At 43.6% G+C, this 27192-nt stretch overlaps 1 protein-coding gene and 1 long non-coding RNA gene across 5 annotated transcripts in view; both read left to right on the forward strand.

Annotated features, from left to right (window-relative positions):
- Positions 1 to 27192, forward strand: part of LOC309608562 — a 733071-nt gene that overhangs the window by 120907 nt on the left and 584972 nt on the right. The window lies entirely within an intron of this gene.
- OSBPL10 (oxysterol binding protein like 10) overlaps positions 1 to 27192 on the forward strand; it is a 389819-nt gene that overhangs the window by 81778 nt on the left and 280849 nt on the right. The window contains exons 1-2 of one of the 4 annotated variants that reach the window (XM_082348481.1): positions 519 to 650; positions 18550 to 18650. The exons of 2 other annotated variants lie outside the window; for them this stretch is intronic. In XM_082348481.1, the coding sequence (XP_082204607.1) occupies positions 18601 to 18650 (50 nt within the window). In that variant the 5' untranslated portion in view covers positions 519 to 650; positions 18550 to 18600. Of the gene's footprint in view, positions 1 to 350; positions 651 to 18549; positions 18651 to 27192 lie in introns of those variants that run through there. One more of the 4 variants, XM_082348479.1, reaches the window with a different exon arrangement.

The raw sequence follows: 27192 nt of genomic DNA on the forward strand, positions 1-27192 counted from the left end.
AGCGCCCCGAGCCCCGGGCTTGGGCGGCCGCGGGGACTGGAAAGCAGAGGAGGAGGAACCGGAGGAGGGCTTGCCGAACCGGCCACCCGCTCCGAACTTGCCGGGAAAACTAGTGCGGAGGGAGGGGCCGGGGCCCGGGCCGCGGCGGGAGGAGGGGCGGCCGCAGCTGCATCCAGCCCCGTTGGCTTCCTTCCCAGCTCTCCTTTGCCTCCTCCTCCTCTTCCTCCTGTATGAGTCAGGCGTTTCCCGGGGATTTGGAGCAGCCACGCGCGGCCCGGGTGCCCGGAGCTGTAGCCGCCGCCGCGCCAGGAGCTCCAGCGCCGGGGTCGCCACCGCTGCGGGCACCCGCGTCCCAGGCGCGCGCGAACCATGGAGAGGGCGGCCCAGGGCGCAGACGGCGGCGGGGGCAGCAACAGCAGCAGCCGCAGCAGCAGCCGCGCCACCTCGGCCGGCTCCTCGCCCTCCTGCTCCCTAGCGGGCCGGGGGGTCTCCGGTCGGTCGGCGGCCGCCGCGCTCGGCGGCGGGGGCAGCCGCAGTAGCCCGGGCTCGGTGGCCGCTAGCCCGTGCGGGGGAAGCGGCCGGCGGAGGGAGCCGGCGCTCGAGGGCGTGCTCAGCAAATACACCAATCTTCTCCAGGGCTGGCAGAACAGGTAACGCGCCGGCCGCCCGCCCCTCCCCGCGCGCCGCTTGTTGTGAGTGTGAGTGTGTGCGCGCGCGATCGGGCCGCCGGCGAGCCGGGGCCGCCTCGGCACCCGGGCCCTTCCCGCGTCCTCGCTCCCCTCGGCGCGCCGCCACCCCACCCCGGGACCGCATCGCAGTGGCGGGGAGGGAGGGAGAGCCCTGGCTCCTGCTGGGACTGGAGCGGCGGGCGGGCGAGCGCGCTGGTCCCCGGGCCCTGCCTGCTAGTGGTTTCCCGTACTCCTGGAGAATGGCTGAGGACGGGAGGCAGAGGGGGCGTGCTTGACGCCTGGATGAAAGAGCTAGTACATCTGGTCCCATCACAGCAATTCTCCTCATATCATAGTTCATTTAAAACTTTGTCGTTTAAAGACACCACCACCACCACCACCGCCAGAAACCAGCCACTTATCCTCGGCGGCTTCCGGCGCGCATGCTAGCCCCCTGCCCAGTTGGTGGCCGGGAACCTCCAATCTCTGCGACGGAAGTTTAGGGTTTTTTTTGTTTTTTGTTTTCCTTTGACACCCTCTCCCCTTTCGAAATGGCAGGTCGCTATTTAAATTATTATCATTATTTTTCCCCTTTAGGTGTTTTTTGAAATTCCCTGCTCACTCTACCCTCACAGTTGGGAAGCCTAGTTATGGACACGTGGAAGGATGGGTGTCAAGGGAAGGGGTCGCGGTGCTGTGTGGACTGAGTAGTGAGAATAGTGAGGAACACTTGAAAGGAGCAGATGGGGTACTGCTGCTGACATTTTTTAACTTTGTTTTTCAAAAGCAAGTCAAAGGAAAATACAAATATCCATGCAAGGAGAATGGGGCTTTTTGGAGAGGTTGTTGATGAGATCTTGTGTCTGGTCCTTAATAGCCCTTGGATATTAGGACTTGGGGTTCTTAAGGATGCTTGTGAGATTTGAATCACACCCTGGGAACTCTTGCTTCTCTCTGCTGGTTAGTAGAGTGCGTGGTCCTCTCTCCCTTTGTAAGTTTCAGATTGTTTACAGCTGAAACAGCAGGCAGTTATTTACATGAAACTCAACTTAAGAGGAAGATGACTTCCTTCGTATGGAACCTGAGTTGATATTATAGACAGAGAACTTTCACCGGGCTTTCCTTGGAGATCTGCTACTGTGTTAGCGGAAGTTGCACCTTAACTTTTGAATCCTTTTATTTCTTAAAATAGCCCCAGTGTCTGCTCTTGCCTTTCCCTTTTCCCCTTCAATTCTTGGAGAGCTGAAAGGATGGGTCGAGTGCCGAGAGGAGGAAGATGAGAGGACTGAATCTGATTTCAGTTCCTGGTAATTGCGTTGTTAATGGCACCTCACCATGCCTTGCTGGTGATAGCATTTGGTTTGTGTGTTGGACAGTCACCTTTAATGCTTTTTTTCCCAAGTAGCTTATGAGGCCAACAGAGCTTTTACCCTGGATTACTGTTATTTCACTTGGGGATGGCATTTTACCTGCCACGTATATTAAAGGATTTGTTCTTTGGAGTGGATTTAGGGGGAATTGGAGTAACTCATGCTTTTGTGTATCTAAATCTACTGGAGTATTAAGGTTGAAGGCCAGATTGAGAAGACGCAAAATTTATAATAATGGTAATAGTAATAATAACAACAACAGCAACACGTACCTGATTGCAGGCTACACAGGTGAAATGTACTGTGTGTGCTGCTAAGGTCTCATCTTTATTGAGTTTGTTTACTGTGGTTTATAGCTGCCTGCCAATGTTTGTTCTCATCACAGTAGATGCACTGGTTTTGAAGTCTACCACTGACTCCAAAAGCATTGTCTCTTTCTAATGGTTAATGTTTCAGTGTCAGGTTTTGTTTCCCACATCTGTGTTCCCCCAGCTGTGGCCAAGGCTCCATTTAGTGATCCGGAGAAAATCTTTGATGGCTGTGACTGCATACTTTCTTCTCAAGGGGTCTTATAAAGGAAGATCTAGATCAGTGAAAAGGAAGATGGAGGAGGACAAAGACAGAAACTTGGAAAATATATTCATTTGTCCATTTAATTATTCAGAGGCACCATTCCAGCTACTCTGGAGCTACTCCAGTGTTTAAAACACTTGGGCATCTTCTCATCAAGTAGTGGAGGGGTCTCAGGATTCAGAAGTGGAAGGAGCCCACCCTTCCCCAGTCCAGGGAATTGCCTTGGTGCAAGTAGGTGGGCTGGGTCAATCTCCCTGCATTGGGGGGCCTCATGGTGTGTCCCTTTGCAGTTCTTTTCAAATTGCCTGCAGTTAATGAGAAATCTCCAGCCTCGAAGTCCTTGGTGAGTGTTCCCAGGCTGCCACGCTGCTGATGACATCCTCCACCGGCTCCTAGGGCTTTGCACCGTCACCCCCTAGTCACCACTTTTACTCTGGTGTCTGCTTGCACGTCCTCAAGTTTCTGTAATGCTTATATTTTACCATTCAGTATCATATTCTGCCTTAACTTATTTGTAGTACTCTCATCCTCATCCCCATGCCCTGAGGAAGGTGGTGTGGCCAGAACACAAAATAAATGACATAAACAGAGGTGACAGGAGGGAAAACTACACAGGTGGGACACGCTCAGGGGAGCATGTCCAGGACACTTGGCTCTCTCATTGGCTGAGAAAGTGTGAAGTAATCAGAGCCGGGGGAAGTGGGGAGGGCAGGGGAGGGAATACCCATTAAGGAGTTTCTATAATCCGTTATTATAGTTCTTTAAAGAAAATATTTCAGACATTACAGCATGGTAGAGATTTGTAAGATGGCATTAAAGAGTAAATGCCTCTAAACAAATGAATACAATTTCCGGAAGAGGTAGGTGCTACAAATATTAAAAATATATTTAGGGAATTCCCTGGTGGTCCAGTGGTTAGGACTCTGTGATTCCACTGCAGGGGGCCCGGGTTCAGTCCCAGTTTGGGGAACTAGGATCCCACAAGCTGCACGGCCAAAAAAAAAAATATTGAACCAACTTCTAATTCTTTTTCAGGTGATTGGTGGGGTTGTGGGAACTCAGTAAAACACTGAAAGGCAAATCTTGAATAGGATAAGGAAGATGAGTGTTGGCAAAAGAAAACCTCAGGCCACCAATGGACATTTATTTGGAAAGTTAGAGCAGTGTGTCCTGACGTCAGCATTTAGCACACCTGTTACCTTGGGCCAGTTCCCTTATTGCACTGGGCTTCCGTTTTCCCATCTGTTAAATGTCGAAGATGGTGTTACCCCTATGCTTCTCATTAGTTCAGTGTGGGGATTAAATGAAGACACCGGTGTATAAGGGGCTGAGAATAGTTGAGGATCCTGGGAAGTGGGAGCTATTATTGGATCTTCAATTTGCCCCTTGGTAAATGGACCCTTTCTGGTCCATAAAATTCTTGGTCTAATTTTTGAATGCTGGGATGACTCTGGGACTCCATTAACATAATTATCCTAGAGTTCTTTGAGGGGAGAGAGATCATTTAAAACTTGGAACCAGACAGTTACATCTCGGGGGGAAGTGACTTACTCCCTCTTCCAGCCTCTAATCCCCATCTCCCTTCCTTGCTTTTCCTCCTTAACACTTAACCGCCAGCTGACATGCTCTGTATTTTACTCTTTTGTCTTTCTGCACTAGGTGTTAGCTCCCTGAGGACAGAGAATAATTTCACCTGTCTTGTTCACTGCTGTATTGCCAGTGCCTAGAACAGGGTGTGGCATATAATAAAGGTTCAGCAAGTATTATTGAATGAGTAAGCAAAGGAATGCATGACAGAGAAGAAATCAAACCAGGACTTAGTTCTGTTTTGGCCAGTGTTTGCTACTGTTATAATTCTTAGTTCTCTACCTGCTCATAGCCTTGTCCTTGAGTTAGTACGTTTATCATTTGCCCTGCTGTCCGCAACCATCAGTCTTTGTCTTCTGGGTCAGCAGACATGCCCACCCTGACTTCAGACCCACCACAGCCCACCAAGGGTGGACCTTTAGGGACTAGATTTCCAGGGCTTGCTTTTGTCTTGATCTGCATTAACATACTTTGAGAAGGTAGTGTTTAGCCTCCAGCCGTGACTTCCCAGGATTTTGGGGCCACCTGGACCACTTAGCAAAACCAGTAGGGGCATATATTAACTTTAAAAATCATACTGCATTAAAATGAATGGTTTTTGAATATTCCAGTAGTTTTAGAGGTAATTGGTGGTGATACTAGGTTTGAAAATCACTGCTCTGGTTTAACGTTCTTGCCTCTGTGTACTTGGGAAGGATTTGCACATCTTGCTGTCCGGGTTGTCAGATTGTTCTGAGGCTGCACTCAAATAGTTTAGGGACACTAGATCGTTTCATTGACAATAATAATAAAGGGGCAGTTGCTTAGTTTACAAAACTGCATATTACATATAATATATGTAATATGCACAATATATGTAATATATTGTATATGTTATAACCTGCTGTGTGTTAATCATTCCCTGCAGGATCCCCTCTCCCCCACCTGTTAATTTTATTATTATTATTTTTAAATTTCTTGATTTATTTGGTTGCACTGGGTCTTAGTTGCGGCAGGTGGGCTCCTTAGTTGTGGCAGGCGGGCTCCTTAGCTGTGGCAGGCGGGCTCCTTAGTTGCAGCACGTGGGCTCCTTGGTTGTGGCATGCAAACTCTTAGTTGCGGCATGCATTTGGGATCTAGTTCCCTGATCAGGGATCGAACTCGGGCCCCCTGCATTGGGAGTGCGGAGTCTTAACCACTGCGCCACCAGGTAAGTCCCCTCCCCCACCTTTTATTTATTTTTTAAAAAATTTATTTATTTATTTGTTTTTTTATTTTTGGCTGTGCTGTGTTGGGTCTTCCTTGCTGTGCGCAGGCTTTCTCTAGTTGCAGTGAGCGGGGGCTACTCTTTGTTGCGGTGCGCAGGCTTCTCATTGTCATGGCTTCTCTTGCTGCAGAGCACGGGCTCTAGGCGTGCCGGCTTCAGTAGTTGTGGCACGTGGGCTCAGCAGTTGTGCGCTCTCTAGAGCGCAGGCTCAGTAGTTGTGGTGCACGGGCTTAGTTGCCCCGCGGCATGTGGGATCTTCCTGGTCCAGGGCTCAAACCCGTGTCCCTTGCATTGGCAGGCGGATTCTTAACCACTGCGCCACCAGGGGAACTCTCCCCCGCTTTTAAAACGTACATGTATTTGGGGAGATTTACACCAAATGGTTACCATAGTTTTCCTTGGTTGGTGGGATTGTGGGTGATTTTTATTTTCTTCTCTTCTCTTTTTTCCATTATTTTTTCCCCCTAAGGTTAACTTACATCCATTTTGCGGTTCGAAAACGTTATTGAGAAAAAGGAAAGCTGCCCACACCTTTTCACATAATCTCTGAATAACTGAGTTTTTGAGGATAAATTTGAAGTCTAACATACATTCAGAAAAGTACACAACTCATAAGCGTACATAATTCAATGAATTTTCATACACAGAGCACACCCAGGTCAAGAAAGAGCAGCCCCCCAACCCCATCCCTTGCAGTCATCCCCTCAGCCCCCCCGGAGGGCTCCACTATTCTGTTTTCTAGTACCGTAGATTAGTTAGGCCTTTTTTTGAATTTCATATCATACAGGATGTGATCTTCTGTATCTGGCTTTTTTCTCTTAACATTATGTTTGAGAGCCCCACCCATGTTGTGGTCTATTTATTTCCACTACTGTTTGGTGTTCCATTGTGTGAATATACTAAATATGTTTATATCTATTGCAGATGCAGATAGACATTTGAGTTCTTCCCAGTTTTTGGCCCATACGAATAGTTTTGGGAAATAATATGTATGCCTTTCTGTGGGTGGATACCTAGGAGTGGAGATATTGCAAATGTCCCCCTTATGAGATATTGCCAGAGAGTTTTGCAGAGTGGTTGTGTCTGTTAATACTCCACCAGAAATGTGTGAGTTCCAGCTGTTCCACAGACTCTTGCACACTTGACATCGTCTGTTGTTTTCACCGTAGCCAATCTGGTGGGTATGTGGTGGTATTTCATTGTGTGGTTTTGATTTGCCTTCCCTGAAGACTAATGAAGTTTAGCGTCTTTTCATGTATCTATTGGCCATTTGGATGTCATGTTTTGTAAGGTGTTATTTAAGTCCTTTGTCTATTTATATATTGGGGTATCTGCCTTTTTCGTATTGACTTGTAAAAGTTCTTTTCTGGATACAAGTTCATTGATGGGTCTGTGTACACATGCACACAGGCAGTGCATATTAGAGAAGGCAGCTATCTTCTTTCACTCTATGGTTTGCCAGTTCATCTCTTACTAGTGTCTTGGTAAACATAAAATCTTAATTTTAATGTCACATTTTCAATGTTTTCCCTTTATGTTTGGTTCTTTTTGAGCCCTGTTTAGGAAATCTTTGCCTACCCCATGGTAATGAGATGTTCTCTGATGTTTTCTTTCAAGAGAAAAAAACCCTTTTATTAATTTGAAATTAATAAATTAATTTCTTAGGAGTTTGAGTTGATACTGGGGGAATGTAGACTGCTGGCAGAAGCAATACAGCTTTAAGGCTTCCAGTCTGTATTAGTTTTCTTATGGCTGTTATGAAAAATGACCACAAACTTGGTAACTTTAAACAACAGGAAGTTATTTTCTCATAGTTCTGGAGGGCAGAAGTCTGAAATCAGGTTCACTGGGTCAAAATCAAGGTGTTGGCAGGACCGTGCTCCCACCGGATACTCTAAGGGAAAATTGCTTCTTGCTTCTTCCAGCTTCTGGTGGCTGCCAGCATTCCTTGGCTTGTAACTGCATCACTCCAGTTTATGCCTGTCTTCATGTTGCCTTCTCCTCTGTGTGTGTCAAATCTCCCTCTGCTCCCCTGTTAGAAGGACTCCTATGAATGCATTTAGGGCCCACCTAGATAATCCCTCCATTTCAAGATCCTGAATTTTATCAATCTGCCATATGCCAAAAACTTTGCTGTGTAAGGTAACAGTCACAGGTTCCAGGGATTAGGATGTGGACATCTTGGTGGTGGGGGGTATTGCATCCCGACAGTCATAATTCTAAGGTGGTTCTTTAGCTCTCCAGCTCCCTTCCCCATCCACCTTTCCTGCCTTCCACCAGTTGCCATGGTGACAGCCATCTCTCCCATGGAAGGGCGCAGGTTGCTGTCATGACTATAATGGGCTTGTTAGGAAGCATTGGTGGGCTCATTCATCTTTGTTTGCTAGACAGACCCCCTTGGGCAAATATTAGGTAGGTAATATTGTGAGGGAAATTGTTTCTAATGCCTGTGAGTAAACCTAATTTACTTTAATGGGCAAATCAGGGTTTCTTTGGGGTTTCTTTAAGTTCTACTGAGAAGTTAGTTTTGGAAGGAATCATGTGATAATCTGTTTTCCATTTTATTGTCAGAATGACTCATTAGTCCAAGGACTTCTTTTTAAAGTTATAATTAACATACAATACAATGCACAGGTCTTAGGTGCTCTGTTTGAATTTTGATACTTGTTTATACCATGTAACCACTGCTCCAAAAGGTACAGAACATTTCTGCCCCCCGGGAAGTTTCCTTGTGCTTCTTTCCAGTCCATTCCCCTTTCCCTGCAATCTGTTTCTGATTTTTATCACCATGAATTTGTTTTGTGTCTTTGGGTTTCATGTAGATAGAACCATACAGTATATCCTTTTCGGAGTCTGGTTTGTTTAGTTCAGAAAGATGTTCTGAGATGCGTCCACATTGCCGCCCCTCTCAGTAGTTTATACTGGGTTTCTTTCTGTTGTTGAGTCATAGTGCATTTGTGGATACACCACAGTTTGTTTATTGATATACCTGTAGATGGACGTTTGGGTGGTTTCCAGTTTTTGGCTATGACAGATAAAGCTGCTGTTTGTGTACAAGTCTGTGTGTGGACACAAGCTTTATTTCTCTTGGGTCAACACTGGGGTTGGAATTGTAGGGTCCTAGGAGAGGTGCATGTAGAAACTGTTAGAGTGGCTGGACCATTTCCCACTGCTCACCATCAGTGTATAAATGAATGCGTTGCTCCCCATCCCGGCCACCTTCTGTGTTGCCACCTGGGGAGCTTTTGGAAGCTGGGACTGCCTCCTTCTCCTGGAATCGCCTTGCTTCTGAGGGGACAGCCTGCAGGAGCACAGGCTGGTGATGTGCTTAGAGCCCCTTGCTGGTCCAGCTTTGCCTCGTTTTTGCTGCACAACCTTTACAAGTCACTTACCTCTTTGGACCCTCGTTTTCTCGTCTGTGCGTGAGACCTGCCTCGTAGCGTTGCTGTGAGCTCCTGCATGCATTGGGCCTGGCACAGTGCCTAGCACGCAGTAGTTTGTTTGCTGGGAGTCTGGTATTTTAAACAGACCAGTGGGTGACTTCGTGGAACCTGGGGGTGAGTTGGTGGTCATTGTTGACCCAGCCGTAGCCAGTATGCAGCTATTTCTCAGCCCTTCCTCTCCCTGCTCAGGGCCCCAGGTGACAAATGGTTTGATTTGTGTAGCGGGTGCTGGTCTCTATTGGCTGCCCAGCCTCTGGCCCGGCAGGGTGTGCTCCAGCGGACAGCTGTTGGAGAACCCTGGGAGGAAAGGAGAGATGAGGGCCTTTGTGTGCTAAAAGCAGAATTGAGATGATTGTGCCGGAAATATGGGAGGCGTTTTGCACATTTCCTCTGGGCAGCTCCTGATGGGATTTCGGGCATGGCCAAGACAGAATTAGAAAGAAAACCATCCAGAATTTGGTTTTGATAACCCAGACTCGATTGGATATGGTCACAGCCCAGAGAGAAAGTGCTTTATTTGTGCCTTGTGTAATGTTATCAAGAATAACGATACAGGGCTTCCCTGGTGGCGCAGTGGTTAAGAATCCACCTGCCAGTGCAGGAGACATGGGTTCGAGCCCTGCTCTGGGAAGATCCCACATGCCGCGGAGCAACTAAGCCTGTGTGCCACAACCACTGAGCCTGTGCTCTAGAGCCTGCAAGCCACAACTACTTAGCCCACGTGCCACAACTACTGAAGCCCACACACGCCTAGAGCCCCTGCTCCGCGACAAGAGAAGCCACCACAATGAGAATCCTGCGCACTGTAACGAAGAGTAGCCCCCACTCGCCAACTAGAGAAAGCCCTCGCGCGGCAACAGACCCAACGCAGCCATAAAAAAAATAATAATAATAATAACGATACAATCAGGAAAAGTGGTACACAAGCCTGTTCTCTGAAGGTCGGAGAAGGCATTTGAGCCATGAATAACCTTTTCACGTTGTGCGGTAGTCTTTAAAGGACTATTTCTGTTTCTGTGTGGTTTGGTCCCTTTCTAGAAGTATTTTGATGAAAATGTAACAAGTTGAAAGGCGACCGACCTCGGTGTTTAGTAACTCTTTTCCAGGATGTGTTGTGTTTATCTGCAGTGCCGGTCACGTGGCCGGTGAGCCACGAGCAGGTATTGGGAACCACCGAGGAAGCCGTGGGATTCAGGTTCTCCCGAGTGTGCGTGGGGCTGGGGCTCTCCGTGAGCCCCTTGTTCGGGGGGAGTTAAGTGGATTAGGCAACAGGTACGTCCCTGCAATGGTCACTCCGTCAGAACTGTGATGGGTTGTGAACAGTGCAGGGAACGCCGCCACGGCCGTTTTTCTGGGCCCCTTGGTTGTTCAGTCGGGAGACTTTCCAAGCCCTCCGTGAGTTGGCAGCATCAGCCCCCAGACGCGCTCCTCTCTATGTGTAATTAGGCCTGATGGATGTTCACACCCCACGTACTTGTTGAGCACCTTTTTTGTGTATACCAAATGCCGTGCAGTATTTCTGGAGAAAACTCTAGTTCAAAAAGGTGCATACACCCCAGTGTTCATTACAGCACTAGACATGGAAGCAACCTAAGTGTCCATTGACAGATGAATGGATAAAAAAGATGTGGTACATACACACACACACACAATGGAATATTACTCAGCCATAAAAAAGAACGAAATAATGCCATTTGCCGCAACATGGATCGACATAGAGATGATCCTACTAAGTGAAGCAAGTCAGACAGAGAAAGACAAATATATGGTATCACTTACATGTGGAATCTAAAAATTGATACAAATGGGCTTATTTACAAAATTGAATATACTCACAGACATAGAAAATAAACTTATGGTTACCAAAGAGAAAAGGGGATGGGGGAGGGATAAATTAGGAGTTTGAGATAAACAGATACAGACTATTGAATATTATATATAAAATAGATAAACAGTGAGGTCCTGCTGTATAACACAGGGAACTATATTCAATATTCTGTAATAAACCATAATAAAAAAGGATATGAAAATGAATATATGTATAACTGAATCACTTTGCTGTACACCAGAAACTAATACAACATTGTAAATCAACTATACTTCAATTAAAAACAAATAAACAAATGCCCTGAGAGCTGGGGGGTCAGAAGAACACAGTGCAGGCCCTGCCTTATGGAGCTGACAGCCTGAAACAGGGGTGGCCGACTTTTCCTATAAAGGGTCAGACAGTTAATATCTGGCTCTGTGGGCTCTGCGGTCTCCATGGCAACTCCCCAACTCTCCATTGTAAACAACTGGGTGTGTCTGTGTTCCAGTAAAACTTTATCTACAGAAACAGGTGGCGGGCTGGATTTAGCCTGTGGGCTGTGGTTTGACCATCCCTGGTTTGAAATGACATGCAGACCCCTCAATCAGGGGGTCAAGGCAGCCTCATGTGGTGGCAAAGGGTATGGATTCTGCAGTCCAACAGCCTGTGCTTGCATCCTGGCTCTGCTGTTTACAACCTGTGTGGCTGTGGACCATCTAGTTTACCTCTCTGTGCCTCGGTTTCTTTATCTGTAAAATGGGGGTGTTATAGTGTCTGTGTCATAGGGTTGTTGGGATCAGCTTCAAAGCTGCGTGTAAAGGGCTTAGAACAGGGCGTGGCCCATAGAAAGTACTTATGATACAGGGTGGGGTGGGGTGTGGGGGGCTGATGCTACCCGAGAGGAAGCACCTGGGGAGAGCCCTACCTGGTGGGGATAGAGGGGAAGTGGCAGGTGAGGGGAGACCTAGGATGTCTAGGGGGTTCATCATGCAGCCCAGGGCTTGGGGAGAGCTTCCCTGGTAGAAGCTCTGTGAGTACAAAGGTTGGGAAGCATGGAAGGAGGGAGATAGTTTGGTATGGCTGGAATCATGGGCTGTGGCCAGAGACTAGCCAGTAAAAGATAGACCAGGCTGGAAAAGCCTGTTTCCCGAAGGACACCTCAAGCCGCCGAGACCACAGGTCATAAAATGTCAGCACTGCCAGAGGGGAAGGGATACATTTGTGGGCCCAGGGAGCATCGGACACTTTACATTTACAATTTAATCCTTAACATGGAATGAGAGGTGTTGCAGATTTATCCCGTCTCCCCTTCTTCTATAGTCATAGAACCCCAGGTTTAATCTGGATGTGTGCTTTGTCCTAGATAAAACTATATTTGCACCCCTCATTCCCCCCTCGCAGCTAGGGATGGCCATGCGATTGTATTCTGGTTACAAGCAGAGTGGTCACATAGTAGTTTCCTGGAACCTTCTTTGTACCTTTCCCCTTTTTTCCTTATTGGAATATAGACGTGTGGCCAAAACTGGAATATAGATGTGATGGCTGGAATTCCAGCAGTCGTCTTTTTTTTTAAATAGATTCCTGGAGTCATGGCAAGTCCTCCATTTTTAAAAATATTCATTTTATTTATTTTATTTATTTGGTTGCCCTGGGTCTTAGTTGCAGCAGGCACGCTCCTTAGTTGCGGTTCGCCGACTCCTTTAGTTGCGGCATGTGTGGTCCTTTGTTGTGGCAGGAGGGCTCCTTAGTCGCGGCATGTATGTGGGATCTAGTTCCCTGACCAGGGATTGAACCCGGGCCCCTGGCATTGGGAGTGCAGAGTCTTACCCACTGGACCACCAGGGAAGTCCCCCAGCAGTCATCTTGAGTCTTCAGGTGACTGGGATGAAGGCTATCAAGGCAGAAGATGCCTCTGATGACTTTGCTGATCAGAGCCACAAATCCTGGGCTGCCATCTTCTGGACTTTTCTATGATTGGGGGAATAAGCTTTTTTTTTAAGTCACTATTCGCAGCCAAATCTAACCCTAACTGATGCAGGTGGAATCTCTGTTTTACAGATGAAGAAACTGAGGCATAGAGTGACCTAAGTTGCCCAGTTAGTCAGGTGTGGAGCCAGGATCTGTCTGACTCTGGAGCATGTTTTCTTTCCATTACCCTGGAAGGAACTTGGAGATCTTCCACCCCCTCATTTTATAGATGAGATCACTGAGGGCTTTGCCTCAGGGTAAACCAGCAGTTCATTCCACTGCAAGGTAATCATTGCTCTGTTTTATCCCTCATTCACTATCTCTTCAGCCCTGGCCTTTCCCAAGAAGGGCCCCTGTGTTGTAATTAGTGATTTTGTAGCCTTCCCCTGGGCAGAATTTCCTTCTGTGAGTAGTTGATGTTTGGTGGGTTTTCCCTGGTCAGAAACAGGCACTGTTTTTGGGCTGTATGTTTAGAGCTTTCACAGCCTTGCCTCTTGCCTCCTGTAGTTCTTAGTCATATCTTTTCTTACTGTACTGTCCTGTCTTCACTCGGGCTCCAGGGGCTGGCTGAGGGGGCCCTGTGACTCTTTGGAAGCGCTGACAGATGAATCTTGATTGACATGGAGAACTCCCAGGTCATGAAGCTCAGAGTGCGGACTTTGGCTAAAATGGGGTCACATGTTTTGAATGCATTTTGCTTTTGGGATTCTCGTGTAGCTGAGTTCCACCCTATTACTAATACCTTAAAAATGGGCCTCCCGACCCCTTTGGCTAATGGCTCAGCACAGAGCTTTTCTGTGTGCCTGTTCGAGCTGACTCATTTCATGTGTTGGTCCCAAAAAGTGGAACAGGACAAAAGGCAATTTGTGCCGCTAGTGCTGTTGAGAGAGCATTGTTGCATACTTATTATATATGTGGCATTTCATATTTGGTCACTTTCTGTACTAGCAACAATCTTTGTGGTCATTTTTATTCGCCTGGCTAATGTATACCTTTTTCTTTTTGTGAGGTCTCCATTTGATACCTTGGCCGGAAGTGCATTGTAACACTATTGTTGTCACTTAGTTAATCTGGAGTTTCCTGTAACTGAAATTTTTTTTGTTAGATGTCAGTTTTCGGGATTCCTTTGGGGTCAGCTGAAATTCAGGAAAAGAGTATTAAAAGCCAAAACTCTATATTTTTTCCCTCACATTGAATAACAAGATAGGATTGACATAAAGATACTTCAGAAAATCTTTGTATCAAAGAAACAGGACTAAACTTGTGAAATCAAGTTTAAGTCTGGGCGAAGTCATTTTTTGAACAAAAGCAAAGCGTAACCTAACTTGGAAGAGACTAAATCGCAGTTATCTGTGTCATGGAATTGTCTGAATTTCTGTTTATCTAAAGGCTTGCTTCCTTTTCCTTTCCAGCATTGTAGCAGTCGTTGGTATTTTTAGTGTTTTTTGTTTTGTTTCCGTCTTTATTTTTGCTTTCTTAGTTTGAAACTGTAAATTCCCTTTTAACACTTCAAAATGTACATTTTGTAACAACTAAATATCACTTGTGATCTGATTTTTTTCTGTAAATGACATTATGACAGTATGCGGTCTATAACAGTACTGTATCCATGTTAATTATTTGATTTTAATATTTGTACAGTGAAGTATATGGGGGTAAAGGGGCATGATTTTGGCAACTTACTCTCATGTGGTTCAGGAAAAATGTGTGTGTATATATAGAGAGAACGGGAGAAAACGATAAAGCAACTGTGGTGAAATGTTAATAGTTCTTTAGTAATAAATAGTTCTTTGTATCTTTGTGACTTCTCTGTAAATTTGGAACTTTGCTAAAAAGTTAGCCAAAATTTGTTTGGCTTATTTTTTAAAAAGGCTGTGGGGTATGCAGTGTATACTTCCGGGCCCAATGTAGTCTGTATCTAATAAAAGTTACCCAGTTTGCCTTAACCTCTAATCTTCTCAAGTGGCCACTGAGGCAGCCATCCTGCGTACTTCACCCACTCTGGTTTGGAATATGCCCCAGGTGTGATAAAATGATTCTTAGACAATTCCGCACTTTAGCTATAGTGAAGATGGTGGGAATTGTTAGTGCCTGGGAGCAACTGTCCATTTTAAACTAGGTAATGCCACCATATTTGCAGCTTATTGAAAGACTCTTCAACCAAAGGCTTGGAGATTTGTGTTTTTATCCCTTCCCTGTCTAGTCTAGCTGTTTCATTTTATGTGGATGTCAAACGGTTTTGTTTTTTTTTTTTTTTCATCTGTAAATGAGATGAAGTGAGAAGCATATTGCTTGTTCCCTCTGACTGCAACATAGGAAAATTAGAATGAATTATCATTTATAATCACTTTTAAACCTACAACTTATAAATTCTGTTATCTAGAATTATGGTGATGCTTGTTTTAAAATTACCTGTGAAACATTTGTTGAATAAAGAGGGCAAAGGGGGGGCTTCCCTGGTGGCACAGTGGTTGAGAATCCGCCTGCCAATGCAGGGGACACGGGTTCGATCCCTGGTCCGGGAAGATCCCATATGCCGTGGAGCAACTAAGCCCGTGTGCCACGACTACTGAGCCTGTGCTCTAGAGCCCGTGAGCCACAACTACAGAGCCCACGTGCCACAACTACTGAAGCCCGCGCGCCTAGAGCCCATGCTCCACAATGAGAGAAGCCACCACAATGAGAAGCCTGTGCACCGCAAAGAAGAGTAGCCCCCGCTCGCCGCAACCAGAGAAAGCCCGTGCGCAGCAACGAAGACCCAACACAGCCAAAAATAAATAAGTAAAATAAATAAATTTATTAAAAAAAAAAAAAAAGAGGACAAAGGGAATGTGTCTTGGGAGTTTTGTGTGACGATGGGCCAGCTTCTGGGAGCAGCTCTGGGCATGTGTGGTGGCCTTGACTGTAGGACTGTAGATGAAGACTTTGGACAGGAAGTGGTTCAGATATTTTCTCCCATTCCTTTGGCTGCCTTTCCACTCTGTTGATTGTGTCCTTTGATGCACAAAAGCTTTACAATTGGATGTTGTCCCATTTGTCTGTTTTTGCTTTTGTTGCCTATGCTTTTGGTGTCATGTTTAAGAAATCATTGCCAAGTCCAATGTCATGAAGCTTTGCTCCTATGTTGTCTTCTGGAGTTTTATAGTTTTAGGTCTTATGTTTAGATATTTAATCTAATTTTGAGTTAATTTTTGCATATAGTGTAAGATATGGGCCTAGCTTCATTCTTTTGCATGTGGATATCCAATTTTCCCAACACCATTTGTTGAAGAGACTCTCCTTTTCCTACTGAGTAATTTTGACACCTTTGTTAAAGATCATATGATCATATACAGAATGATATACTGTATGGGCTCTCTGTTCTACTTCATTGACCCACTTTCTTTGTGCCAGCACCACACTGTTTTGATTACTGTAGCTTTGTAATATGTTTTGAAATCAGAAGTGTGAGTCCTTCAACTTTGTTTTTCTTTTTCAAAATTATTTGGCTATTCGGGGTCCCTCGAGAGTCCATATGAATTTTAGGATGAATTTTCTGTTTCTGCAAAAACTGCCACTGAGATTTTGCTAGGGGTTGCATTGAATCTGTAGATCCTTTTGGGTAGTATGGACATCTTTTTAATTTATTTTTTATTTTTTGGTTGTGCCATGTGTTAGTTGCAGCACACGGAATCTTCGTTGAGGCATGCGGGATCTTTCGTTGCAGTGCACGGGCTTGTCTCTAGTTGTGGCATGCGGGTTTTCTCTCTCTAGTTGTGGCACATGGGCTCCAGAGCTCGTGGGCTTTCTAGGTGAGGCACGCAAACTTGGTAGTTGTGGCCCGCGGGCTTAGTTGCCCCGTGGCATGTGGGATCTTAGTTTCCCAACCAGGGATCGAACCCGCATCCCCTGCATTGGAAGGTGAATTCTTTACCACTGGACCACCAGGGAAGTCCCTGGACGTCTTAAAAATATTAAGTCTTTCAATCCAAAGACATGTGGGATGGCTTTCCATATATTTATGTCTTCTTTAATTTCTTTCAGAAATGTGTTGTAGTTTTTAGTGTATAAGTCTTTCACCTCTTTGATTAGGTTTATTGTTTTTTTTTTATTGAGGTATAATTGATTTACAATATTGTGTTAGTTTCAGGTGTATAGTAAAGTGATGCAGTTACACACCACACATATATATATATATATATATATATATATATATATCTTTTATTTTTCAGCTTTTTTTCCATTATAGGTTATTATAAGATATTGAATATAGTAGGTTAGGTTTATTCTTAAATATTTTATTCTTTTTGATGCTATTATAAGTAGAATTATTTTCTTAATTTCTTTTTTGGATTGTTCATTTTTAGCGTATAGAAACAAAACTTTTTTTGTGTGTGTTGATTTTGTATCCTGCAACTTTGCTGAATTCCTTTATTAGTTTTGACAGGTTTTTTAAACTTTTGTGGACTCTTTAGGGGTTTCTTTTTTTAAAAAAATAAATTAATTTTATTTATTTATTTTTGGCTGCATTGGGTCTTTGTTGCCATGTGCAGGCTTTCTCTAGTTGCGGCAAGCGGGGGCTACTCCTTGTTGTGGTGCGTGGACCTCTCACTGCAGTGGCTTCCCTTGTTGCAGAGCAGGGGCTCTAGGTGTGTGGGCTTCAGTAGTTGTGGCATGCGGGCTCAGTAGTTGTGGCTCGTGGGCTTTAGAATGCAGGCTCAATAGTTGTGGCACATGGGCTTAGTTGCTCCACGGCATGTGAGATCCTCCCAGGCCAGAGCTTGAACCCGTGTCCCCTGCATTGGCAGGTGGATTCCTAACCACTGTGCCATGAGGGAAGCCCTAGGGGTTTCTATTTTTAGAAAAAATTTATTTGTTTTTTGGCTGTGTTGGGTCTTAGTTGTGGCACGCAGGATCCTTCGTAGTGGCGCACGAGCTCTTCATTGCAGTGCGCGGGCTTCTCTCTAGTTGTGGTGTGCAGGCTCATTAGTTGTGGTGCACGGGCTCTCTAGTTGTGGTGTGCCAGCTCAGTAGTTGCAGTACTCGGGCTCCAGAGTGCGTGGGCTCTGTAGCTATGGCACATGGGCTCAGTTGCCCTGCGGCATGTGGGATCTTAGTTCCCCGACCAGGGATTGAACTAGCGTCCCTTGCATTGTAAGATGGATTCTTTTTTTTTTTTTTTTTTTAAATTTTGCACTTTATTTATTTATTTTTGGCTGTGTTGGGTCTTCGTTTCTGTGCGTGGGCTTTCTCTAGTTGCAGTGAGTGGGGGCCACTCTTCATCACGGTGCGTGGGCCTCTCACTGTCGCGGCCTCTCTTGTTGCGGAACACAGGCTCCAGACGCACAGGCTCAGTAGTTGTGGCTCACGGGCCTAGTTGCTCCGTGGCATGTGGGATCTTCCCAGACCAGGGCTCGAACCCGTGTCCCCTGCATTGGCAGGCAGATTCTCAACCACTGCGCCACCAGGGAAGCCCCATGTAAGATGGATTCTTAACCACTGGACCACCAGGGAAGTCCCTCTTTAGGGGTTTCTATGCATGTCATTTGCAGCGATAATTTTATTTCTTCCATTCCAATTTGGATGCCTTTTATTTCTTTTTCTTGCCTAATTGCTCTGGCTAGGACTTCTAATACTATGTTGAATAGAAATGGTGAGAGTGGGCATCCTTGCTTTGTTCCTGATCTTAGAGGAAAAGCTTTCTGTCTTTTGCCATTGAGTATGATGTTAACTGTGGACTTTTCATAAATGGCCTTTATTTTGCTGAGGTAGCTTCCTTCTTTTCCCAGTTTGTTGAGTGTTTTTTATTTTGAAAGGGTCTGCTACCTGCTTTTGTAAATAAAGTGTTACTGAAACACAGTCATGCCCATTTGTTTACATATTGCCTATGTCTGTTTTCACTCTCCAGTGACAAAGTTGAGTAGTTGCTGCAGAGACCTTGAGGCCAGCAAAGACTGAAATGGTTACTGTCTGGCCCTTTTCTCATTGCTGCTTTCAACTATTAATGTGGTAGGTTACACTGATTGCTTTTTGAATTTTGAAGCAGCCTTGCTATCCTGGGATAAACCTCACTTGGTTATGGTGTATTATTCTTTATTTATGTTGCTGGATGCAATTTGCTAATATTTTGTTAAGGACTCTTGCATCTATGTTTATGAAAGATACTTGTTTGTAGTTTTCTAATACCATCTTTGTATGGTTTTGGTATCAGGGTAATGCTAGCCTTAAAATGAGTTGGGAAGTTATCCTTCTTGTTATATTTTCTGGAAGAAATTGTGTAGAGTTGGTGTTATTTCTTCTTTAAATATTTGGTAGAAATCACCAGGGAAACCATCTGGCCTGGAGATTTCTTTTTTGGAAGGGTTTTTAACTACAGATTCAATTTAAAAATAGTTGTAAAGCTATTCAAATTATCTGCTTCATCTTGGGTATGTTTTGGTAGTAAATGCTGTTTGAGGAATTGGTCCATTTCTTATAAATTGTTGAATTTATAGGGTGTATAGAGTTGCTTGTATTATTCCCTAATTATCCTTTCAGTATCTTGAAGCCTATAGTGATATTCCCTTTTTCCTTTTCCTGATATTGGTAATTTGTGTCTTTGACAGTCTTGCTAGAGATTTATCAATTTATTGATCTTACTAAGAACCAGCTTTTTGTTTCACTGGCGGTCTTTACTGTTTTCTATTTTTAATTTTTTTTACTTCTGCTCTAATCTTTTTTATTCTTTCCTTCTGCTATTTATGTTTAGTTTCTTCTTTTTTTAGTTTCCTAAAGTAGAAGCTTAAATTATTTCATCTTTTCTAATGTAAATATTTAATGCTATAAGTTTCCCTTGAAGCACTGCTTTAGTTGCCTTCACAAATTTTGATATGTAGTATTTTAATTTTAGTTCAGTTCAAAGTATTTTCCAGTTTCCATTGAGCCTTTCTCTTTGACTCATGGATTATTTAGAAGTATGTTAATTTCCAAGTGTTTGAAGATTTTCCTGTTATCTTTTTCTTACTCATTTCTAGTTTAATTTCATTATGGTCAGAGAACATACTTTGTATCATTTCAGTTTTTAAATTTTTTTATGGGTTGTTTTATGACCTTGGTTATGTTCTATCTTGGTGAATGTTCTATATATACTTGAAAATAATATGTATTCTTTGTCATTGGGAGAATTGTTCTGTAAATGTCAATTAGATCCAGTTCTTGTTGATATTTTTCAGTTCTTCTATATCCTGATTGATTTTTAAAAATCTTTATTTTATAATTTTAGAGCTGTGGTCTAGAAAGAAAGCACAACCCCTGCTTACAATGTCATATGTATTCAAAATTTCCCCTGAATTTGTGTTCTTTCACAGACTGCCTTATTTGTATATTTAATTTTCCTGAATATCACCTGCATAAAGTCACGAGAACTTGATATTTGTTCATATTTTTGGAAAGCACACAAATATTACAGGACGGGGTGCTGTTAATCTTATTTTATGAGGTCCTCTCCCTGACTATCTGGCACTTGCCATTATTTTAGGTAAATATCTAAAAAATCAGTTTTAGAGCCACCTGGAGATACTTTTTTTTTTTTTTTTTTGGACCTTGGGGCATGTGGGATCTTAGTTCCCTGACCAGGGATTGAACCCACGTACCCTGCAGTGGACGGGCAGAGTCCTAACCACTGGACTGCCAGGAAAGTCCCTGGAGATACTTTTTCAGACAATTTAGGGGACTCCAATTCAGGCTTAATGTAAATACATTGGGTTCAACCCCGCAAGCCTCACGGCACAGCCAGAAAAAGAAAATGTATGTATATATATATGCGTTGGTTCTAATGAGTGGATGAATGGCCTCCAAAGAGGTTCTGAGACCACAGCTCCCCCGTTAAGACTGCCGAGTAGACTGCGTCACCAGGGAGACATCTGTGGAAGGAACCTTTAGACAATCCAGACTCATCCATCCCCTTTACAAGAGGGGGATTTTCCTTTATCCTCCTAAGACTTCCATTCCAGCTTTGAATATGCAAAGTCTTCTGTAGTATTTTGAGCCTGTTATGGGGCCGGGGTGGACCCTAGACCACATCTATAGAAGAGGGACCATTAGAGCTCTGATCTTTTGGTTCTGAGGATCCCGGGCTGGACTGGAGTCTTGTCTCACACAGGTAACACCTTGATCTCTCTCCTTTTTCTCCCCACCCTAGCTCGTGAATGACCTTAGACAATGCATTCTAAATGAGGGTGATAAAAAATGGTTCCTGGGGTGGTGGTGGTGAAAATGTCTCACTTTTTAATATATAATGTGCAGATATAGGTAGAGTACATGAATAGATGAACAGTCTATCTCTTGTATTAATTTCATTGGGGGGATGCTTAAGGAAATTTGTCTGAAAAGGCTTCCTAGGAAACTGATGATGATAAAAAAGGTTGAGAAATACTGCTTTAAATTGAAGTTGCTGAGAGGCGCCAAGCGGAAGGGCTACTGGGCTTTGAACAGTTTCTAATTGGCGGGGGGAGGGTGATGCTTCAGAATTTTATTACAAGAAAATATTTTTATCCAGAGATTTTCAGTGACTAGAACAAAAGGAAAATAGGATTAAGTCATATCATGAATTCAGGTTAAATGTGAGGTGGTTGTTAAGAGCTTTGTTAAGTAACACAGGGAGAAGTTATAAAATAGGGAGAATTTCCTTCTGCCTGGAGTCCTTTAAGAAAGGTCCTGTGGGAAGTAAACCAGGTCTCCTGAAGGGCTGTCAGTCCATTGGGTGGCTGAGGAAGGAGCCTTCAAAACAGTATTTTAAAACCTGGGTACCACCCCTTCTCCCATTGTTTGGACAATTGGCAACGTTTGAGTATGGGCTATGTATTAGGTAATACTATTGAATCAATGTTAACTGCCAGAAATTGATAATTGTACTGTGGTTAAATAAGAGAAGGTTCTTATTCTTGGAAAATACATAATGAAGTGTTTAGGAATAAAAGGAGATGTCTGTGCCTCACAATGTTTCCAGAAAACCTGTCTATAAGGAGAAAGGGAGAGGGAAGGGGAGGAGGAGGGAGCTGGGTGGGTGTGGATGGAGGGGAGGAAAGGAAGGGGCAGGGCAGGAGAAGGGAGGGAGAGAGCCAGAGCCAGGATAAAGCAGATACCAGAACATCAGTAACTGTTAAATATGGGTTCAGCAATAAAGGAGTTCTCTGTAATATTCTTGCAACTCTTCTGTAAGTTTGAATCATTTCAGAGTATAAAGAAAAAGAAATAAAAAGGAAACAAGAAAACACATGGCTTCTTTGAGATATACAAGTCACACCGTGTCCTGTAATATTATTTGATTTGATGGTTTATTTTTTTAATTTTAATTTTTTAATTGAAGTATAGTTCATTTACAATGTTGTCTTAGTTTCTGCTGTACAGCAAAGTGATTCAGTTATACATACATATACATTCTTTTTCATATTCTTTTCCGTTATCATTTATCACAGGATACTGAATATAGTTCCCTGTGCTATACAGTAGGACCTTGTTGTTTATCCATTCTATACATAATAGTTTGCATCTGCTAATCCCAAACTCCCAATTCATCCCTTCCCCACCCACCTGTAATGTTATTTGAAACCAACAAATCAATGAAATAGTTTGACTGAAAGCAGGATCCAGGAGAGCAGGTGTTGCCCTAAGTCCTGGCGCAGTGCCGGGCTGTAGTCGGCTCTCAATAAATATTTGCTAGAATGGATGGAATCAGAGTAGCAGTGATTTCAGAGTAGGCCTTGCAGGTTTGGATGTGTTTCCCCATACACACCTCTCTGTGCCTCTGTGGTCTTTGTGAAAATCACCAAATGACAAATTTTGTCTCAGGGACCTTGCATTAACGACTAGTGTAATGGAAGAGACTGAAACCCTAATTTTAGACTTCTTGCTGGTAAAGCACACGAGGCACCCAGCAGAGCATTTGTGACATTCTTCCTGTACTGGTTCCCATTTAATAAGTATGGAATCTCCAGAAAACTGTGTTTAGGTGGAAGCTAAAGTTCCTTTTATTATGGTAAAATATACATAACATAAACTGTACCATTTTAACCATTTTGAAGGGGACAGTTCAGTGGCATTAAGTATACTCACACTGTTGGGAAGCCATCACCATTCTCCATCTCTAGAACTTTTTCATCCTCCTAAAGAGAAACTCTGTATCCATTATGCAATAACTTTTATTATTATTATTTGCTTAGCAAACCATTTATTCTACAGAATTATAATTGTTACCTGTAGTGACAGTAGGCTACGGGACCCCAAATCTTAAATTGGTGGCACCAAAATTAAAGAACTTACTTTAATTAATTATCTTGAAACACAAATTTAACAGGAACATCTACTGCTAGTTTACACAAATTAACTTTCCCTAAAGATTATGACATACATGGGGAGGGGCAATAGAGGGTAGGGGATTAAGAGGTTACAAACTATTATGTATAAAATAAGCTACAAGGATATATTGTACAACACAGGGAATACAGCCAATATTTTAAAATAACTATAAATGGAATATAACCTTTAAAAATTGTGAATCACTGTATTGTACACCTGTAACTTATGTAATATTGTACATCAACTATACTGCAGTAAAATTTTTTAAAAAGATTATAGCATACACTATAATATATACTGTTTAAAGTGAAACGTGGGACTTCCCTGGTGGCGCAGAGGTTAAGAATCCACCTGCCAATGCAGGGGACATGGGTTCAAGTCCTGGGCTGGGAAGATCCCACATGCCGTGGAGCAACTAAGCCTGTGCGCCACAACTACTGAGCCTGCGCTCTAGAGCCCGTGTGCCACAACTACTGAGCCCTCTTGCCTAGAGCCCGTGCTCCGCAACAAGAGAAGCCACCGCAATGAGAAGCCCGTGTACCGCAACGAAGAGTAACACCTGCTCACCGCAACTAAAGAAAGCCTGCGCGCAGCAACAAAGACCCAACACAGCCAAAAATAAATAATAAATAAATAAGTTAATTTAAAAAAATAAAGTGAAAAGTAAGATTTCTAAGGCTTTTAAAAATACTTCTTAAAATTAACCTTATGGTGGAATAATTAACAGACAAATGTACCTGTTTTCAGTGTATAGTTCAGTGACTTTTGTGTCTTCTTTTAATACAAAAAGGGGGTCATTCTCTGTTTTAATGACTTAGTTTTCTAGTTGTAAAGGTATTATTTCATGTTCCTTATAAAAAACTTGGAAAATTCAGAAAAGGCTACAGAGAAAACTAAAGACATTAATAATGATCTCTATCTCTCTTTAAAAATAGACTCTTTTTAGAGCAGTTTTAGGCTCATAGCAAAATTGAGTGGAACTAGAGTTCCCATGTACCCCATGTGCGTGCCCCCAGCCTCTCTTATTATATTTTAAATTATAAAGTAGAGAGTTGCTAGCCTTCTGAGTTTTCCGGGGTCACTTTTCTCCCGGAGCCTCCCTGGCACTTGGGTTCTCCTACACCTTGTTTGGTGGCTCGTGACAAAGTCATGCCAAGAAGGCAGCCACGGGGTTCGTGTTTGCCTGGTAGGTCTTCAGTATTTGATGGTTGAGCCAACAAGTGATTGGCACAGCTTCAGATTTCGGTTTGTTATAGACTTGCTTAGAGGTATTCTTTTCGGGGTGAGTTCTACATGGAGGCTCTAAAACAGCTCTGGCAAATAAAAAATACAGCTCTGACTTCTTGATGAGACATTAACAGAAAGAGGCACCTGGGCATTTATGAGCTATGAGGTGGTTTAAGCTAATTTTCAGACAGCTTTCGTGTCCAAGCAGATTGTGTCCTAACTCTTTGTTGGTGAGTATTTTGGATCTTGGAATGTATTTTCCTTCTGAAAGGAGGAATAAGGATTAAAGAGGATGGTTCGTGGGAAAGAAAGAGAGCTGGTAAATTACTCCCAGGGGGTGAGCAACACTTCGTGTGTGTGTGTGTGTGTGTGTGTGTGTGTGTGTGACACGTGACTGATGCCCTTGAAAGGGGGAGAGAGGTGGTCACGCAGTCTCTTGTGGCAGTTTCCAGGAAATCAGGAAGGTTCAGAGACACTCATTTGGTTTCTGAGCCGATGAAAGGGGAGACAGAGCTACAAAAGGAACTCCCATTCTCACTCAGAACTGGATAGTTTTAAGCTGTGGGGGGAGTGTTATGTACACTAGCTTGCAACCTTCTGGTGTCCATTCTAGCCTTGCTGTCTCATTTAGGTCAATTGGATCTGAGTTAGAAATTTGGCCAGACAACAGAATATTTAAACTGGTTTCCCCTGTTGCACCTCATTTCCATAGTCTTTATAATCCGAATCGATGCAAATGCTCTTGTTATCCTGAATGTGAATGCAGGTTTCTGATTTGTTTAATTTTATATCATGTTAATAGACCCACAGACATAGAAAACAAAGTTATGGTTACCAAAGAGGAAAGTGTAGGGAGGGATAAATTAGGAGTTTGGGATTAACAGATACACATTATTATATATAAAATAGATAACCAACAAGGACCTACTGTATAGCACAGGGAACTATATTCAATATCTTGTAATAAACTATAATGGAAAAGAATCTGAAAAAGAATATATATGTATATAAACATATACATATATATAACAATCACTTTGCTGCACACCTGAAACTAACACAACATTGTAAATTTTACTGTAATAAAAGTGGAAAAAATTTTTACTTCACGTTGTTGAACTTGGTGAGTGTAGCTGAGGGTCTGAATGACAAGTGGGGTGTGGCTGGTGCCAGCCTTACCTTATGTGGTACCTCTGGCATCCTGGGCCACAGGGGAAGGGTGCTGTAGTTAGGTTGATAAAACCCAAAAACAAGTTCAGGAAGGGACCTCCGGGGCTCCCCATTTGCCCTGGGTCTTGAGCTGTTTGTTGCTCGTGGAAGCTTTTTAGTATGTAATTTTTTGAACATTCAGCATGGCACTAAGATGGTCCTCTCTGTGCCAGGGAGTTTGGAAGAACCGTTTTACAATAGAATACATCAGACCCCAGGAGGGAGAGTTTTATATTTCTTAACTGCTAGGCAACTTTTTCATTCTCAGCATTGGAGAGAACTTGATTGTAAGTAACCCTATGACCACATGTTACAACTCAGGAATAATCCTGACGTTTTACCTCTATTCTTTTTCTGGAAGCATTTTCCAAAATAAATAAAAATTGCTTAACAGTAAAAGGCAGGGGTAGGCTGACATTTTCCTTCTCAGGGAATTATTCCGGGATCCTGAAGGCCCTCAGATGAACTTGCCCTCATCTCACAGGTAAGGAAACAGCCCCAAAGAGATGACATTTAATTCAAAGTTATACTCTGACTTTGTGGCAGAGTCAGAACAAGAAACTGGATCTCTGCTCCTCAGGCAATTTTGGAAAAACTCCAGAAGAGTGATGCTAAATATGGTCTTTCTGCCCTGTGGTTTTGTTATACAGCAAAGAATACCCACTGGTTTCTCATTATCTGGCCAGTGCCCTGAGATTCATTCCACATTGCAGTTTATTAGCTGTTTTGAATGATGGAGAAGCATTTCAAAATGGGCAGAGAGCTATTCTTGAACCCTGTGTTCCTGGGGTATTAAAAGATCGTGTTGGGGATATCTTATCTCTGAGTCTGATGCTAATTTCCTCTAATATATCGCAAAGAATAAGTCACTTTTTTTTTTTTTTTTTTTTTTTAGCCGTAGGGTTTGTGGGATCTTAGTTCCCCAACCAGGGATTGAACCTGGGCCCTTGGCAGTGAAAGTGCAGAGTCCTAACCACTGGAGCGCCTGCAATTCCCTATATCGCAAAGAGAACTGTTTTTTTTAAACTTTTAATTAATGAATTAATTTTTGGCTGCGTTGGGTCTTCATTGCTGCACACGGGCTTTTCTCTAGTTGAGGCAAGCGGGGGCTACTCTTCGTTGCGGTGCGCAGGCTTCTCATTGCGGTGACTTCTCTTGCTGCGGAGCACTGACTTTAGGAGCGCAGGCTTCAGTAGTTGTGACACACGGGCTCAGTAGTTGTAGCTCGCGGGCTCTAGAGCGCAGGCTCAGTAGTTGTGGCGCACGGGCTTAGTTGCTCCGCAGCCTGTGGGATCTTCCTGGACCAGGGCTTGAACCCGTGTCCTCTTCATTGACAGGTGGATTCTTAAGCACTGCGCCACCAGGGAAGTCCAGAACTAGGTTTAATAGTAGCTTTCTGTAGCCAATATTGCTTTTATTTCATTTTCCAAATTATGAATAAAGAACCAGTCTTTAGGACTGCTTTGAATCTGTCAGTAGATAGTGCACTGTTTCTTGTGATGCTGAAATAGAAGATGCACTTCTGAATTCTGGAAGGTACCTAGCTAAATCTGATTAGGTTGCATTAAACATTTAAGACTTCCCTGGGGACTGATGTTTCCTAGCAGGTCTTAGGACAGAGCATTCTTCAGTTGCTTGGCAGTGGCTCTAGCCTGGACCTTGGCATGTTGGCAGATGTGACATGTTTGTTTTTCTTGCACACTCCTCCATTCTTGAAGAACTGCTCTTTTGGACCACACCCTGGCTCCCTAGAGATGGTGTTTGACCTTTGGGGGACACT

Source organism: Balaenoptera borealis, assembly GCF_965194805.1.
Source record: "Balaenoptera borealis genome assembly, chromosome: 12".
Classification (NCBI taxonomy): domain Eukaryota; kingdom Metazoa; phylum Chordata; class Mammalia; order Artiodactyla; family Balaenopteridae; genus Balaenoptera; species Balaenoptera borealis.